Source organism: Solanum verrucosum, unplaced genomic scaffold, assembly GCF_900185275.1.
Source record: "Solanum verrucosum unplaced genomic scaffold, falcon-dt-bn FXZP01000060.1, whole genome shotgun sequence".
NCBI classification, from domain to species: domain Eukaryota; kingdom Viridiplantae; phylum Streptophyta; class Magnoliopsida; order Solanales; family Solanaceae; genus Solanum; species Solanum verrucosum.
The window spans coordinates 2,842,388-2,862,113 of record NW_026020129.1 but is presented as its reverse complement, the minus strand read 5'-3'; the positions used below and the strand labels follow the sequence as shown (position 1 = coordinate 2,862,113).

The 19,726-nt window shown below is 35.6% G+C and overlaps 2 protein-coding genes across 2 annotated transcripts; both read right to left on the bottom strand.

Annotated features, from left to right (window-relative positions):
- Positions 1-338: 338 nt before the first annotated feature.
- On the bottom strand, positions 339-3,146 carry LOC125826345 (pentatricopeptide repeat-containing protein At4g19220, mitochondrial). Its single transcript, XM_049505652.1, has one exon. It carries the CDS (start codon positions 3,144-3,146, stop codon positions 339-341), a length of 2,808 nt encoding a protein of 935 aa, XP_049361609.1.
- A 1,455-nt stretch (positions 3,147-4,601) lies between these two features.
- Positions 4,602-17,312, bottom strand: LOC125826825 (arabinosyltransferase XEG113). The gene is made up of 13 exons (XM_049506167.1): positions 16,801-17,312; positions 14,167-14,463; positions 13,854-14,059; positions 10,743-10,848; positions 9,054-9,310; positions 8,733-8,868; positions 7,831-7,925; positions 7,682-7,735; positions 7,233-7,346; positions 5,886-5,984; positions 5,685-5,801; positions 5,174-5,260; positions 4,602-5,058 (listed from the first exon to the last, which is right to left on the bottom strand). The coding sequence occupies exons 1-13, from the start codon at positions 16,970-16,972 to the stop codon at positions 4,891-4,893; spliced, it is 1,908 nt and encodes a 635-aa protein (XP_049362124.1). The 5' UTR covers positions 16,973-17,312; the 3' UTR covers positions 4,602-4,890.
- Positions 17,313-19,726: the final 2,414 nt, after the last annotated feature.

The following is a 19,726-nucleotide window of genomic DNA, read 5'->3' as shown; positions in this document are numbered from 1 at the left end:
ACATAACATTCAGATAATAACTCCAAAGGATTGCAAATGGATCTACTGATTTACCAATCATTAATGATTTCAACATTAAGCATAGTTAAGGATCAAGAGAAAAAATTTTTTACCCCTCGTAGGTGCACCCTCCATCTCCGACTTTAGGGTTATGGGTTCGAGTAACCAAAGGAGCAAAAAGGTGGGAGCACCTACAAGGGGTGAAAAAAAGAAAAAGAACCTCAGGTTCTACCAGCAACAAAGGCCAATAGAAGCTGGATAGTTTCTTCTAGACACTCAACAAAATGCTCTGTTAGCTGTTTTGCTCCATTAAACCATGAGGCTTCCTTCATGATGTTTCAGCTGGAGCCAAGATCAATAATACTATAAGCAGCAGATTTCTTTAACCCTTTTATGTGAACAATGTCCCTCAACTCTCCAGCTTCCTTCCAGCTTCCAGTAGCAACATATATGTTGGATAATGCAAGATGATATCCGACATTCTCAGGTTCCAACAAAAACAGTATACTTGCTACTTCTTTCCCTAATTGAAGATCGCCATGATAATTGCAAGCACTGAGCAAAGCACCCCAGATTCCTGGATCAGGTGGGCTTGGAAGCTCTTTTATAAAACTATATGCCTCGTGCAGCCTCCCTGATCGGCCTAACATATCAACCATGCAGACATGATGCTCTGTCGAACATTGAACTCCAAACTCATCAAGCATATGATTGTAATACCAGAAGCCTTGGTCAACAAGCCCTGTATGGCTGCAAGCTGTTAATAAGTTGATAAATGTGACTTTAGACGGAGTAAGTCCCGAATCAATCATCTCATGAAAGATGTCAATTGCTTTCTGACCATTGCTGTGGAAACCATATGCAGAAATCATTGAATTCCAAGCTGCAATAGATCTCTCTGCTGAACTCTGGAATACCTGATGAGCAATGTCTAACCTGCCACAACTGCTATACATATCCACAAGAGCAGCTGATACAAAAGCATTTATGTAAAAACCAGATCGGATGAGGTGTGCATGGATCTGTTTGCCATGTCTAATAATTCCAAGTTGCCGACAAGCTGAAAGAATGGTAGCCATGGTGATCTCATCTGGTTCAAAGTCAAGCAAATGGAAAAATTCTATTGCTTCTTTAGAATTTTTGTTCTGAGCTAAAGCAGATATCATGCAGTTCCAAGAGCATAAGTTATGATATAAGCAAAGTTCAAACACTGATGTTGCACTTTCCATGTCACTCAATTTTCCATACATAGTAGTGAGAGCATTCTGCACACGAATATCTTGACCAGCTGAGGTCTTTAAAGCTAGGGCATGAATTGACTTTCCTTCACATGTCAATTCAAGATTTCCAAAGGCTGGTATGATATTGACTAGAGTAATAGTATCATGGATGATATTTGATTTGAGTCTCATTAACTTGAAAGCATTTAAAGCTTCCCAGAAGTGGCCAGTCTGTGTGCATCCCGAAATCACAGTATTCCAGCTATCCACATCAGCAGTATAAGCTATCTCCTCCAGCAATTTGAAAGAAGCTACTAGATCTCCACAACAAATATACATGTACATCAACGAATTTACTAAGATGACATTATTTACAAATCCCAACTTCACCTCCCACGAATGGATCAACTTTCCAAATTGAATCAAGTTGGGGGAATCACAAGCAGGAAGAATTCCCAAGAGAGTCGACAGGCTGCATTCTGAGTTCCCACTGTGGAACTTCTTAAGCAATGACTGAGCTTCTCTACACCAGCCATTCTGGGAATACCCAGAGATTATGGTATTCCATGAAACTTTATCTTTCTTTGGCATATTTAAGAAAAGCTGCTCAGCGTCCTTGACCCTTCCACAGTTAAAATACATATCCATGAGAGCATTCATCATCGAGAGTTCTGCTCCCATATCTCTTCGCATGGTAAAGGCATGCATAGCTTTCCCGTCTCTCAATAGCATGAATTCTGCAACTAGCGGAATAATGGAAATTAATGTCACAGCATCCGGTTCTGTGGTCCTTATGAACTGCATTTCATGAAGAGCATCAAATGCATCACTAATTTTTCCATTCAAAGCGAATCCATTTATCATTGAATTCCATGTTATTATATCCATATATTCCATTTTATTAAAGATATATTCAGCAGCATCAGCGTCCCCAGATTGGGAATACAATGAAATGAGGGAATTTGCCACTGAAAGGTGGCGCCTCTCCTCATATCCTAGCTTTATACCCCATCCATGAATAGCCTGACCACAACCAAACTCATCTAAACATGCAGAAGCAGCAATAGCACAAGAGAGACTCACACTATCAGCACCTTTTTCCAAAGTAGCCATCTGCTTGAAGTATAACAAAGACTTCTCAGGATGACAATTATAAAGACAACCACTAATAACTGAATTCCAGGAAACAACATCTTTACATTCTATTTCGAGAAATACACACTCCGATGAGCTCAAATGACTACATTTTGCATAAAAATCAATCAGAGCATTTCCCAAAATTGAATCCAAAAGCATTCCCATTTTCATACTTAAACAATGAACAACCAATCCCTTTCTCAACTCTCTCATGTTAGATAATGCAGAAATTACAATAACAAGCGTGGCAGAATCGAACTGCTTTCCTTCATTCACCATTTCAGCAAAGATATTCACTGCAAATCCAAAAAAATTATTCTCTATACATGCAGTCATGATAGCATTCCAGGTAACTATATCTTTATTGACAATTTCAGCAAAAAGGGTCATTGAAGAGCTTAAATTCTTGGCTCTTGAGTAGATAATGAGGAATGTAGTAACAGTGGGCAAATGAGCAAGCATGCCTACTTTAAGCACTAAGCCATGTACTTGTGAAGCACTTAAGATATCAGGCTTTTCTTTAACCATGTTAACAAGTTCAAATATTTCATCCCCTTTGCGATTCTTGAAATCTTGAATTCTTCTTTGTGGCATTTTGTCAAACAACTGGTGGGTGGCAGGGGAAGTGTAAGCACAAACTTGAGCTTTCCCATATGTAATAAAGAAGTTATCTTTGGGGAAAAGGGTATGAGAAGAGAGGTGCAAAGGTGGTACGTGTTGAGAGATTTTGTTGGACAGTGATGGGCAAAAGAAAAGAGCTTTATATCCATATTTGGACAGCTTTTTCATGTTATGCCCATTTCAGTTTCTCAACACATTTTTGAAAGTGAAAATGGTGAAATTTGCTCATTTAGTATGCCTAGTGACAACCCAAGAAAACATCAATGTTATATGAGATTATGCATTCACCTTGAATAGCTTTAAAACACATGTCATGTTTTATTGATTTGGAGTAAACACTAACTAAATGACAAAAGTGCTAGAAGTCTACGCATGTTATATATCTATTGGACTAGAGAGAGTTGCTCGAATGGTAAACATCCTCCACTTCCAACCCGAGGGATTGTTACACTAAAGTGACGGGGGTTAAGGAGTAGTGGTAAATTAGAGTGTGTTAAGATGATGACACGTAGTGAAAAGTTGTTACGTGGAGGGTGGAGATTAACCGGAAATGCCTATGTGAAGTGTGTGACCTTGTTTTAGTGGAGATACTCTGATCGTGGTACTATGTGAGTGACTGAGAATTAGAAACGGAAACATAAAATGGAGAATATTATTTTGGGGTAAGGGGAAGAGATTTACGAATTGAATCTTCATCAATAACGTGAAAATTTGATTGAAGATTATATTTTTTGGGTAGAACTAATTTTCGTCTTTCTATTTTATAATTTTAATTTTTATTTCATCTCTTTTTAAAGATAATTTATAATTACATATGAAAACTATAAAGAATAAGATATGAGAGATCTTTGTACTATGATTTTGATATTTTGTGGGTGAGAAAGTAAGTCAAGTACATTTCTCTATGAAACAAAATGGTACATCCCTCTTGAATTGTAAGGTGTTATAGAGATACTAAAGTAGCATTTCTTTTAACACTCAGATGTCTAAGTGAAAGTTGATGTTAACTTTAAGGGGCTACCGATAGATTCAGCCTTTCTTTTAACACTTGTCTCAGAGCATATGATAGTCTTCTGTAGAGTTGGGAGGTGCTGCTTTCCAGCCAGGTTTCTCATCCCAATACATATCATAGTACCTAATGGTCCAAGCAACACCACATGCCTGCATAACTCTTGACATGATTTCTGAATCGTAAGAATGCTGACTCATAGTGAAAATATAATTTATTTTTAAAATAAGGAAAAAATAGAACGCTAACAAAGGTAAAGCATTCTAGCATGTTGTAAAAATGTGGATGATTACTGGACAACAATCAGCACTAGAGAATCGCAAGCCAAACTACAATAGAGTACAAGAGGGAGTTGCTCGGAGGTAAGCACCCCTCACCTCTAACCCTTAAGTTGTGGGTTCGAGTCACCAAGGGAGAAAATAAAGTGTGGGAGCTTCTAAGGAGAGGTATAAAAAACAGATTTTATTAAGTGACTTTCTATAAATGAGTGACCCTTTTCCATTTTAATCATTTATGAATATAATTCTTTTATAGAAATATGCTAAAATTGTTCTTCAGGAAAAGTAGAAAATGAAGGTTTTGAACAGTTGATTAGTTTCAACTTTCAACCCCTCTGCATACTGCACTAATGATAACCATTTGGTTATCTGCCATCTTTACTCAAATCAAAATTATACACTTCATTATTTTGTACTTTTCTAATGTTGGAACAATCAAAATTTTTTGCTTGTACATAAAGAAAGCACATATGTTCTATCCTAATGAAGGACTAATCCTTCATACCAACTCTATAGATTTCAAAAGTACATTTCACTATGAAACAATGGTACATCCCTCTTGAATTGCAAGGTGTTATAGAGCATTTCTTTTCACACTTCTCTGAGGGTAATGGAGTCCAAGGACTCACCAAGGCGGATGATCGTCTTTTGTAGAGTTGGGAGGAGCTGCTTTCCAGCCAGGTTTCTCATCCCAATACATATCATAGTATATGTGACCTGGTGTGTGAGTCTCCACGCAACACCAAATGCCTACATACCTCTTGACACGATTCCTGAATTGTTCTTCCCTTGTCTGATACAAATTGAGTACATGTTATTCTCCATTTTAGTTCATGGAAAACTATACATAGAGAACGAATGAGAGGGAGAGAATTGCTGGAAGGGGGAGTAGACTGAGGGGATATTACCTTGTCCGTAAAACGATCAAAGGCATCTTGCATTGATGAGAACTGGATTACTTTCACATCCTTAAACTTGGAGAATGCCGTCTTCAACTGTTTATAAATAAACCAAGTAAGTGAACTGTCTTTTTATTTGATGACAATGAGTTCATTAAAGCTCAAAGTTTTAGAAGACGATAGCATTGTGTTGCTGTTTCTACCCTTTATGTCTTACACTGCTCTCACCCCTCCAAATTTTATTTCCTGGGTAAAAATGAATGTGGGTCTAGAGGGGAATGAAAGTAAAAAAAAATGAGATAGAAATTCTAGGTGAGAATTGAATCATTCGCTCAGGCGGGCTAAGCTGGCAATCACTGAACCAGATGAATTCATGGCTGTTACTATTCTCGCTCTCCAAACTTCAGCTTTGACTTTTGTTATACTCCAGTAAGCATGTTTCATTTATATAGTACTTGATTTTGCAGCCATGGAGCTTGTCCGGTCAAAGATTAAAGGGGAAGAGAAAAATCAGAATTACCGTTTCTTCTGTACTATGTTTGGGAAGTTTGAGAACCCCGCTTTGACTTGTACTATTAACCTGACAGCCCGGTGACCCTTCTTGGCAGAGATGTACATCAAGCCATGACTTTTTAACCTGAAAGAATAATAAGAGAGTATTAATCTGTGAATTGTATGATGCACGCTTTTATGTAAAGTAGGTATGAAACTAATGGAACACCTCTTGCGGCATTGATGGATTTTCAAATAGTGAGTACTCCCTAATATTGATCCCAGGTCCAAATTCCTCATTTGCCATTTCCTTCAACATCACATTAATCTGTACAAATAGAAAATCAGGGTGAGAAACTCCAAGCAGCAGCAGTGTTGTCAAAGGCGAAACACTATAAAAAGCACTCCAAATCCATTAGGACTTCAAGCACAAAGCGCAGTTGAAAGTATGGGCTTTAGAAAAAAGAGACACAATGAAGAAAATGTATATGAAGCAAGAAAAGAAGTAACAGATTCGTTCATAATGTTTTCCTTAACAATGTTTAGTAGTGCTCGATTCAAGATATTACTCAAGTGCACTGAGGCACATGTTAGTGCCTTGCCTACACTAACGTGCAGCTTAAGCGAGGCGAAGCACCTCCCCTGAGATTTTCAGAGCTTCAAGGCTTAGGCATTCCTTAAATGAACCTACGACAAGACTGACCCAGCAGCGAGATTTCATCAGTCTCATCATTGACCATCTGATAACTTCTGAACAGTGAACTAGAATGTAAATAAGTGCACTCCAAAGAGCAATTGAGTTATAAGAACACAATGAACCTTCATTAACCTTAAGGAGTCGTTTGGTAAAGTGTGTAAGAATAATGTTAAGTAAAGTGTATTAGTAATGCTTTCATTAATAAATAATAATACATAGATTATTTCTTATGCATTGTTGGTTTGGTGTATAAAAATAGTATGCATTGCATAAAAATATTTATTTACAAAGATACCCTTCACAATTATGGTGGAAAAGATGTAAAAAAGATTTTGAGGGGTAATTGAGTCTTTAACCATGTTAATGCATGCATTAAAACCCCTTGCATTACTAATACCTAGAAATCTATGGTATTAGTAATACATATTTTAACACACAATAGAGTGTATAACTAATGCAAGTATTAGTTATACATAGCATGAAAAAGAGTACCAAACAAGGTATTACTAATACACAGAGTTAATACATGCACTATTTTTGCTAATACTCTACCAAACGACCCCTTAGTAATTTGGCAGATTCTAAATATTGGTCAAAGAAGATATAATTTGCTAATCTCTGACAAAACTATTTTACAGTATCCATGAAATTGAACCAATAGAAACTTAAATAGTCCTAGAGAGAAACTGACTACATTATCAAGACACGGGTATTAAAATTCCAGAAACTCCACATTCACATCTCAGAGTGATCCCATACATAAAAAAGAATGCAAAAGTAATTCATTGACAATCGTATAGAACAGTTTCTCGTGTCAGTTATTTCGTTTCATGGGGTGAGTACATCCAAATATTAAAGCTTAAAAAACGAAATACGTACCTCAAAAACATGATCTAGAGGACAAACAAAAGGTTGTCTTGTCAAAGAACCTGGCAGAATACCAGGATGTCCAAACCACAACCTATCCAACCTGCACCATAGTGGCGGCATTACCTAAAATCACCAAGAACAACATAAATCACAGTGTACTTTTTTGGGGTAACAATGAAAGATAAGGTAATTCACCAGCTTGCATGGTTAAAGGAACAAGGACTCCAGATCTTATCAAAATGAATCTAAAAATTCAAATATGATTCTGCCATGCTTATTACACATAAGAGCAGGAAGTGTTGCTAACATATTGTAATTTATAGTGTGAAGTATCCATATAAAAGACAATCTTTTATCTTCTCATATTATAGCTCACTACTATACATGGTGGAGATGCAGAGTTCACAAAATATATGAAGCATGTAAGATAAAAGTAAATGATCAGGGTAGTATCTCACCAAGGTACGATTCAGCACTGAAGCAACAGCAAGCGCAGTCCTTATTTGTTTCATCTAAGGAATAATAATCCAATAAGTATACTTAAGAAATGCAAGCAAGTCCGTAAAATAATAAATAAAACAGTACAACAGTGTTGGTTGTTGCTTACCTGATAATTAACAAGAGTGAAGTGTGTATCTATGGTATGCTCTCCATCCAGTAACAAGTTCTTGGGGATTGACGGCTTAAAAGTCAAAAGCCCTCCTGCACGAAGGATTAATTAACACACACCAAACTATACTTGTTTATTTCCACAAAAAAAAAAGGAATAATTACACCAAATTTGTTGTTAGTAAAATTTATTACAAAGCAGGATATATTTCCGATAAAGTCTGATCTTGATCTAGACATCTATTTAAATACGATTTAAGACACAATTATTCCTTTCAACATTAAGGGGTAACATTTGTATGGAAATTCACTTGTCCAAGCTTTATTTTTGAGATTGAAAAGTGTATGACCTTCTAAGGCAATAAAATCCTGATTCTTGATCATATATTGCATACAAATAAAAAGAAGTAATGCTTATGTCGATCAAAATATGTTGTATTTTACTAAAGTTGAAAAAGTATAATATGGGTCTAAGATAAACTTAATTGCGCAGCATGGTAACTGAGGATTCATAGCCGACCACAACTTGCTTGGGATTGAGGTATAGTTGTATAAGAGATATGACTGCAGCTGTCCTGACAGATAAAATCTAAAAAGTTATGTTGGTTCATGATTTTTGACAACTTCCATCATCTTGAAGTGGTTGTTGGATCCGTACAGGATTTATGGAGGCCAGGTGGGAAAAAGACCACTTCACTTTTTCTTCAAGTTACAATAGTTAGAAGGTCCAATGAGCAGGCATAGAAGATGCAAAAGCAAAACAAAGATATCCGAGGGAGACTTGCAACTTGCAAGCTAGAAAGGAAGAAAATTGTGAATGCTGACCCAGTAGTGAAAACATATTATTTTATATATAATACAAGGAGAATAAAATGCTAATACGGGTAAAGCAGGAGAAACCTGGTGGATTATAGTATTCAGGTGGATCATAGAACACCTTGCCTTCACGTAATCGGTGACGCTTTCCTTCCGTTCCAGCATATTGGAATGTTGTATGTACAGCATAAGCCTCCAGTCTTAGATGTTGAAACATAGACTGCAACAGCAAAAGGGGCATAAGAAAACATTCTGCAGTGACTACAGTGCAAGCTTAGGAGTAATCTAGCTAGTTCAGAAATTAATTAAGGAAGATTAACATTTTCACCAAGCAAGTAACAGGAATTTGATATCAGGATGGTAAAAGTTGAGAAAAGAAACAAAACCTCCAAAATGAGGAATTACCTGGACGAAATAGGTATGCCCACTGCAAAAAATACTTGCCGGGAGAAGACCAAGTTTGAGATTTCCATCATAAGCATAGACGAGCCCACTGTCATCATCAACAGAAGGTCCCAACTGTCTGTGCACAAGTTCATTGAAACCATTCTGATCCCATATCTTGTCGTCAGCTAAAAGCATTTCTTTCCATTCTCTGGCCAGTTTCTTTGCGGACTCAGTAGCCCGCCAATGGAAGATTCCAATATTATAAGCAGCGCCAACTATGCAAGGAAGAGATAAAGTTCTTATTTAACAAAATGACTGATGAAGATGTCCTAATGCTCAACGAATAAGGGAAAACTAATAAGTCCACAAACTACAGATATATAAACAACTAATGACAATTTAATGACCCATCAACTATAACAGTAACTATGATGTGCTCAGGAGAAGTGACGGATCTGCAAACTGCAGAGATCAGTTAACACCTGATCTTAATCATACTAAGATTTTTCACATAGGAGTTTGATTCTCTAATATTTATTAGAAAGGAGTACAATTCTCTAACTTCCATGCATATGGCTCAGCCCATCAGTAGACTTCCCCACAGACAAATAAATAAATTCACAGGATAGAAGAAAGACAAAGAGAGAGCATAAAGTAGGAGGACGACAAGACCTCCCAAAAAATGCTTAAAAAGAAAATGTAGTCCTTCCTTAAATGTGTAGACAAAAATCAAGATTGACACTAAGGGTATGCATCTCTCCATGTCCTTAACAAATTTCTCTAAGCCCATTAAAGCTTATAGCCTTCACCTTCAAGATTTAGGGAACCATCTTAGAACTATAATCTTGGTATGTCGTTGAATTTAAAGATGGCTGCACATAATCCCATCCAAATACACATGATAGTACTTTTCTAGAATCTCAAAGCCACAACTTGAAAACAAACAAATTAATCTAAGCATCTCAGGCAACTATAATTTCTTGTGCATTTTGATCATTATGAGTCTGTTGTGATGGATAAAGTGGAGCATAAGACATGTCATAGATTCACAGTGGAGCCTTATAAGATGTGATGAATAAAGTGGAGCATAAGACATGTCAAAGTTTCACAGTGGAGCCTTAGAAGATCCAGAGATCAACAGAAGTCAGAACCCTTTAAGATTTAAAGTGACTATTTGCACTCAGCAAGACCAAGTACCTGTAAACACCCTATCACTTAATGAATAGGACAATGAATTTCACTGGATATCAAAAGTAAAAGCAACATCTTCCACAAAAATTATTAAAAAGGAAGCATGCTGCTGCTCATTTAGCCAGCGAACAGTATTGAATGCAATGTCACTCGCACTTAAACACTTATCTTTCACAACTAATAAGATATGAATCAAATACTAATAATCTGTTTTAACGTGCTCCAGATTTCATTCAAATGTAATAGCAGTGAAGAGAAGAAGGTCTGGACATTAAGTAAGATCACATCTAAGACAAGAATAGAACACAGCAGTTCTCCACCACAAGTAAAACCCACGTGATAAGCGAGTTCCATTAAACCTAAAATCTAACTAAGCCAAGAGCGACTTCTTGGTACAAACCTTACCTCCTATATAACAAATATAGAAGCTACTGATATTAAAGGATGACAAAAGAATAATCTGAAATTAGATGGTGATTCAAACTGTGAAAAGCTTTGTTTCCATAAAAGTATTACCTTGTTGCCACAGGTCCAATCTGTCATCGGTAACTGTTGGTACAACTTGATCGGTAGAGGTCAATACATCTGCTTCAGGGAAACGTGCTATATAAGGAAGAGGGTTCTGTTCGTTGAACATAGCATGCAGAATTTGGCATTAGAATTAGCAAGATGAAGATAAAGCAACACAAGAATTACACTTACCAAAAGAACACAAAAAATAAAAAGAAAAAGAATGTGAAACAAGAATTCCCTAAAGCACCTAGAGATAGATAGTGACTATGCAGTCAACAACTTAACAGCAAGAAAATATGAAAGGATGCAGCAATAGGAGAACACTTCAGAAATTAGTGAACGAAAAAAATAAAGAAGACATTAACATCTTTAAGGATAAGTAGTAGACAAAGTTAAATTCCACAGTTAATAAAGGTTCTGGTACATGGACCCAGAAACTCCAAACTATCCCCTGACACCACATTACACCAGCATCCATGTTAGAATAGTAATAGATTTATACAATCCCATTAGAATAGGAATAGGTTTATACAATCCTATTAGAATAGAAATAGGTACATACAATTCTATACAATTCTATTAGAATAGGAATAGTAATAGAAATAGAAATAGGAATACTAAATAGTATCCTACTTGGTAAAGGATTGTATTCTAGGGTCTATAAATAGGGTCTCAATGTAATAATGTAAACAACAACAATTCAATAATATTCTTTTCCTATATTTCTCACATGGTATCAGAGCCTCTGCGATCTTGATAGAAAATCAAAGAGCTTCCGCTGCCGACGGGTGGCACCCATATATGTTGCCCGTCTAGCCAACGATTATGTTAGCAGTCACCGTGTATCTTTCCGATGACTATTTTCTCATATCTAATTTGTGTAGCACCGTGCCATCATTCCGGTGACTACTTTCTTATATCTAATTTGTGTAGCACCGTGTCATCATTCCGGTGACTACTTTTTCATATTTAATTTGTGTAGCACCGTGCCAGTGACTACTTTTTCATATTTAATTTGTGTAGCACCATGCCATCCTTCTGGTGACTACCTTTTTTTGCATATCTTATTTGTGTAGCACCGTGCATCTTTTAGGACTACTTTTCATATTTAATTTGTGTAGTACCGTGGATTTTTTCGAACTATTTTCTCATATCTGAGTTGCATAGCATCATGTGTCTTTTCAGTGACTCCTCAAATTTGATTTGCATAGTTTCATTCGTCTTTTCGGTGACTCCTCAAATCTGATTTGCGTAGGGTTGTGCCATTATTCCAACCCTACCCGTATAAATTTTACTTTTTCAGCTGGGTCGTGCCATTATTCCGACCCTACCCATATTATTTCTCTTTTTCAATGGGGTCGTTCCATCAATTCGAACTATCCTATATAATTTCCATTTTCTAGTTGGGTCATGACATCATTCCGACCCTACCCATATAATTTTATTTCTTAGATTGTGACCACTTTTAGCCATCAAATCTAATACTCCGACATCTGAGCATGTTTCGGCTAGTTTTTCGATGACTTGTTTAATATCAACTCGTCTATTGATTCCAACATGATCCATATACTTTATACTAGATTTTGAGCACTTGCAACAACCGTTGCATTGTGAAGAAGTATATATGGAGCAACCACCTAATTTTGTTGCTCAGGGGGTGTTTAGTAGCCTTGTATGTTGATTACGTAAGTAACTCTATGGTCTGAAACAGTCTTTGCAAGCTTGGTTTGGAAAGTTCCAACACTGTAATTTTATCACTCTGTATTTTATCAGCATTATGCATCAAATTCAGTATTTCATGAGAAGACCAAGCACATTGAGATTGATTGTCAATTTTGTGAAGTCGAGTGATCAACTTGCAGATATCTCACCAAGCCCCTCATCGGTCCTCGTGTTAATTACATTTGTAACAAGCTAGGTACATGAATTGTATGCACTAGCTTGAGGGAGAGTGTTAGAATAGGAATAGGTTTATATAATCCCATTAGAATAGGAATAGGTTTATACAATCCTCTTAGAATAGAAATAGGTATATACAATTCTATTAGAAAAGGAAAAGGAATAGTAATAGAAATAGAAATAGAAATAGGAATACTAAATAGTATCCTACTTGGTAAAGGATTGTATTCTAGGGTCTATAAATAGGGTCTCAATGTAATAATGTAAACAACAACAATTCAATAATATTCTTTTCCTATATTTCTCACACATGTTAACTGGAGAAGTGCTAGACATGCCACCAATAAAGCACTAACAAGCAAAGAATCAATATATTTGCATACAATTCTATATTCATATAGAAACAGCCAAGACAAGATATTCGCTTTTTCTTGTGCATGCCTCCTGCATCAGCAGCTGTTCCTATTGCAGCTAGTCTGATCTAGCCTAACTTTACCAAGTTATGAATCCACTAGATGATAGAGATAATTTGTTCACATTTACAAAGCTTTGCAGTGTTCAATGTTTTATTTAGTCCGACTTCATCTGGAGGGTTAATATACTTACAACTAAAATACGGATGAGTTCTTTCGAACTGGTCTGCTCCAATCTTCATACAATAATGAAAAGGTGGTACATTCAAAAGTATCCGTGTTCTGATCCAATTAAATGGTGGAGATTTTATTTCTTTCATTGATATATTATGGTACAGTATTATCAGTTGATCTTCATGAATATTAGGTCTTCATCTTGATTTCATACAGTGCCTGAGGCAATGTGATGTTCATGTTTCACCTAATGACATTCAGATCAATTCTTTTACTTCTTTTTTTGCATCTTGTCCCACTCATGGTCTTTGCAAGACAAGTCAAAGAATGAAATCCTGTCATTTTGAACCCAAAAATATTCTCTCTTTCATTCACCTACCTTGAAATCTTCAAACTGAAGTACTAACACCATCAACTTAACCAATTAACAACTCATAATAAGACCCACAGTTTCAATAATCCAGAAATATCAGCTAGTTTCCGAAAGACGGGTTAGTAGATAAGAAAAGCATTACCCTTAACCACACCAATGTCCCAGTCATAAAGAATCTTAAATTTGTTATCAATCACCAGAAATTCTAAAAGATCAGCTGGTTCAAAAGACGAGGAGTAGATAGACAAATCATACCTTTAACCACACCATATCGGTATCACACATTAGGAGTTCAAAGCCATAAGGTAAGATAGAATCTATGAGTACAACTTTCTCTCTCCCCATTTTGTGAAATGTTGGTGAGCCCCATCCAACATCTACAGTGCTCATATGGCTACCCATATCAAAAGCTGGCACTCCTTTCCAATAAAGCGCCTCTAATAGCTTTGTGTCCATTGCACCTGACAATTTCAAACTTCGTGGTCTTTTCAGTATTCAAATAAACAAATATTACCCTCTATGCCAACAAAACAAAACTTAGTAAAAGAAAAATATATGTATCACTTACCGACTAGAAGGTTCTCAACACCCATATCTGTCAAATGTTTAACCCACGTCAAGATAAAATCCATGAAAGCATAGTTACCAAAGGTCACAACTACAATATTGTCTGTAACTCTTTCCTGCACCAGTTCTTTTGATAATTTAAAAGTTTCTAAATCTGGCATCTTTGAACCCGCAGGGGGAACTTTCCAAATCGGCTTCAATAATTTGCTTTGATGCTGGGGTTTCACTGGTATTGAAGCATCCTCTACTTGTCGATGAGAAAAGTTTGATGCTTGAACTGAAGGTTCTGCTTTTTCATCTGCAACAGAAATGCATTGCTTTGATTTTCTTGTGTACAGTATAAAGAACTAAAAATAGGCAAAGGAAAGGAAGAAGAAGGAAATATAGATTAAAATCGTTTTAAACATATCTACACAGACGGAATACACAAATGTTGACAGAAGGTAAATTGAAGACAACAGCAGAATTTAGGCATTTGAGGTGCTCTTTATCTCTTGTTGGCTTCTGGAGAGAATGATTCTCCAGAAACCTCAGTCATGACTGGAGGTAACCGGTCCTATAAACTCTAAGAATATACTTCAAAATTAATCAAATAAGCAAGCATTCTAGCACCTTTGTAAAGATGCGGATGATAGCTGGACAACAATCAGCGCTAGAGAACCGCAATTCAAAGCAAGCCAAACTACTATAAAGTACAAGAGGGAGTTGCTCGGATGGTAAGCACCCCTCACCTCCAACCCTTAGGTTGTGGGTTCGAGTCACCAAGGGAGAAAAAAGGGGTGGGAGCTCCTGGGAGGGGTAAACAAAAATATTACTCAAACCAATAGGCTCCAAATGTATATACAAAATTTGAAATCCATTGTTGGTAACTCTCTCCGTGCATGCATCTCATAAGAGTTCCAAATGAATGATTTCGTAAGTCTGTATCCAAGAGCTCATGTATCATTTATACAATAAAAATTTAGTACTTGGAAACTAATAAAAACCATCGGCAAAGACATATTTGGTTAGGGTGAAAAGGAGGAAGAGTTGGGGAATGGAAGTAGAAGTAGCAGGTGCAGGTCGCTTCCTCCATAGCTAAGAAAGTAAAAGAGCTGGGGAATGGAAGTAAAAGTAGCAGGGCAGGTCACTTCCTCCTATTCTAAGGAAGTAAAAGTAAGAAGGTTGAGTACCCTTCCACCTCAGCTTCTACAATCTGTCCAGAGCTAAAAGAAAGGAGGATGTATATTACTCATCTTCCCTTCCGGACATACCAAAAACCACAAGTAATCATCAATACTTCACCTAGGGGAAATAAATCAGTTACTTTCTCTCTCCTTGCACTCCCCTTCCCATTATAAGAACCAAAAAGTGTTGAAAGTCAAATTGATAAGTCAGAATGCGACCTCAGCTCACGCCCAAGTCCAACTAGTATGACAAAAAAGCCAAATCCAAATTAAGATAGGTGAAAAAAATGAACCAACCCACCATACTCTTTGTGAAACATTGACATAAATCAGTCTCCTCAAAACTAAAATTTAAGCACCAAATGCTGCTTGGATTCAAAAGTCTATCCAAGACAACATGTTCTCCTTCCAATACAAACATTGTCACGATATTCCATTTGTCGATCCAACATTGCATCCAGTTGTTCCTTTTTATTTCTTCATATTCCGCTCCACAAATGCAAATAATTTGCTATCACACTTCAAGATATTGGAATCCTCAAAGGACTAGTTCTCTTCAACATTCTACCTTCTCTAACTATCTTCATACAAAAAAGACAAACCAGGGAAGGAGAATGTACTCCAGTGTGCCATAAAACTCTGCAAAGAAATCTTTGATTTTCCATCCTTTAACTGGCATTCTCTGAACTTTTGAGGTTGCTTAACAACATGAACTATCCATTTCACGGCTTTAAGACTCAAACTAACTCTCCTAAACAGGTTCTTACTGTATTCGACCCAGTCAAACTAGATTTCAGACCTTAAAATTAATCTTGTGATTTCATAAGATTTAAACCCGTTGAATGTTAACTAAGTTTCTGAACAATCAATGATGAACAATTGAGGAGAAACTACAAAAGAAAACTCTTTTTTCCAAGACATAACAGGTATATAAACAAATTACTTAAATCCCATTGTTAGATTGAAAAGTCAGTGGAAAAATGCGAACTTCTTTCTCTCTCAGACACTCCAGTACATTTCTTTCTTTTGAACCGAGAGTCTATCAGAAACAGCTTCTCTACCCAACAAAGGTAGAGGTAAGGTCTACGTACATCCTATACTGCCAGAGCCGGGATTATACTGGGTATGTTGTTGTACACTCCAGTACACCCCTATAAACATACAAGTATTGTAGAAAACCCCAAATGCAGATATCCAAAAACCTCAGAATCTTATAAAATAGACTGTAATAATCATTCTCAAGAGAAAAAAACAGTTAATTAACAAAGTCAATGAACCACTACTGAAAAAAAAACAGGGGCCAGCCCGGTGCATTAACCTCCCGCTATACACAGAATCCGAGGAAGGGCCAGACACACAAGATTCTACCCGTGACCCATGCTCCCCTTGATGGTCAATGAACCACTACTGGGATATGAAAAAATCAAAACTTTTTAGAAAAAGCATAAAGCGAAATAAGAAATGGGTACCTGAAGAAGTGGAAGGAGCCATGGAAAGGGAAAAGGTGGAATTAGGAGAAGAGTAAATAGCTGAAAATACATAAACCGAAGAGAAAACAATTCCGATCAAGACAGTAGCATAGATCGTCAAGAACAATGGCTTGGAATTCGCCATTTCCTTAAATGGGTTCTCCCAAGCCATCTTTTTTCACTCTTAAATCCTCCTAATCTATTCCATTCTTGAAAACCCAGATGAGAAAACAGAGGAATTAACTATATTTTTGAGGATTTTGTGGGAGTTTTGAACTAGTGATTTAGTAGTATAGCAGCCATCAAAGGTGGCGAAAAGTCAACCGCCATCAAAGCTGTCTGAAATCGGAATCTGTGTGAATAGAGATTAGTATTATTAATTTGATTGATTAAATAAGTAATGAATTATTGGATTAAGTAGAAATCGTGCTGCTAGTGGAGTAGTAATATTTGGATCGGTGCTCATCTTTTTCTATATTTCGGTCTATGACAGATAGTCACATGCTACAAAACAAAGAAACAAATTTGTACTCGACTGGTAAGTAATCTTTCGTTTTTGTGTTTTGGGTTCGATTTTTCTTGGATATGAAATAAGCTTTGTTACGGTGCACTTTATCTCCAATGTGAGATTTCTCGAATCCCCCCGATTTAGTGAGGTTTTTAGTTTGAGTCTTTTTGGATACGGAGTCATCTTTGTTATGGAGCGTTTTACCTCTAATGTGAGACTTTTCGGAGCCTCGACTCGAATCCAGATTTAGTCCAAGTCCAATGTGGGTACCGATACGGTATGGGGAAAAGTTTTGCAAATAGCCACTAAAAATAATTTAATTAGGGTTCATAGTTATAGTTTGTTAGTTACGATTTGTAGCTACATGTTAGAGGGATGAGAGAGGCAAGCGAGATTGGAAGGAGGAGGAGACAGGGCAGAGAGTGGAGAGAGGCGAATTGTATTTGTATATTTGTCATTAGGGGTGTACATGACCAAGTTGGTTTGAGTTTTTCAAATATCAAACCAAACCATTTGTGTAAAAAATTTAAATTTATAAACCAAACCAAACTAATAAAATTTGGATTTTTTCGGATTTTTCAATCTCGGGTTGGTTTGAATTTTTCAAATACCAAACCAAACCATTGTGTCGAATTTTTAAATTTATAAATCAAACCAAACTAATAAACCTAAGATTTTTTCAGATTTTTGAATTCTTTCGGTAAAGTTTGCATACAAACATATAATTAACTTGTGCTCCAAATATTTCTTTAGTCCAATCAAAATACAATTATCTAAGGTGTTTCTTAAGAAAATAACACAAAATATGAGATGAGTACTGATGACACTAAAATATTCAATAAAAATAATAATGAAATCATCATATAAAATAAATATTGCAAAGTCATAATGAAAATGATTATAATTTAATAAGCATTAGTTACAATACTAAATATTTAAGGAAAATTAAATTAGATTATGTATTTTAATTGTCTAAGCTAATGTAAAACTAAAGAACAAATATTCAATATTATTGTCATTCTTAGAGTTGAATTGATTTTCTTTTTGCATTAGTATTAATTTGATTTTGATTTAAGTTTTATTATTACTATCAATATCTATGAAGTATAATCTTTATTGGATCATTCCGAATTCTTAGTTTTAAACTTGAAATAATATATTAAAAGATAAAAACTATGAAATAGTATAAGAAATATTTTAAAATTATATCAAAGTAAATATTTTTATGTATAAAATAAAATTTTAAAATTACATATATAATGTCGGTTTGGTTTGGTGTCGGGTTGGTTTTTTTTAGTTAAAACCAAATCAACCCAAATATAGTCGGGTTTTTTTTCCAATACCAAACCAAGTCAAACCAAACCACTAATCGGGGTTTTTTTCGGTTTGCGGTTTGGTTCGGTTTTCGGTTCGATTTTGTACACCTCTATCAGTCATATAATTGTATATGTATAAGAGAGAAGAGAGGAGAGAGAGGATTTGGGTCCATTGGGTACGAAATTGTCTTTGTTAGGAGCACTTTACCTTCTATGTGAGATTTTTCAGTGCCCCTCCGATTTAGTGAGGTCTCTGATTTGAGTCTTCTTAGATAGAAAATCATTTTTGTTAGAGAGCGTTTTACCTTCAATGTGAGACTTTCTAGAGCCCCAATATGAATCCAAATTTAGTTGAACTTTGATGAGGCAGGGGATAAGAAACCAAAAAGGAAAAAAGGACCGAAAAGATAATGATATATTTTTCTATTTAATTGTAGTAATATAATTTTAAAATGTGTGTACTATTATTTTATGAAATAATTAATAATCATATCAATATCAATATGACAATTCTATGATATATTTTAGATCATAAGTTTTTTTTTCAAAAAAAGCTTCTTAAATTTTGTAATCAACTCAAATTACATTACATAAATTAAGAAGTAAAAAAATATTAATTATTTGAAAAATTAACCAATGGCTAGTGGTACTGGTGAGACTTTTCTGATGAGATTTATCATAGGTAAAAGAGCAAAAGCCATTTGGTGTGTTATAAATGAAGGAAACTATGAAATTATAGTAATCTAATCCTTTTGGAAGAGTAGTAAAGGACTTGTATTATTAGATGCTCTTTTCCCCTTTGCTACGACCGCTTTACTTTTCTAATTTACTCTGACTTTAATATGGGTATCAGACACATGGAATAAAAAAAATTTAAAAATTCTTTTCAATTTAATTTATTTGCCTTATGATTTAATGATTAGAGTGTATATGAAGAAAATATGTGAGATATATTTATTAATTTGATATAAATACAGATACGAAAACATTGGAAAATAAATTTTTTTAATACTTTTTTCCTATCTTAGCCCAAGCCAACCCTATAAATGTATGTACAAGCCAACCCTAAAAATGTATGTACAAACCAACCCTAAAAATGTAC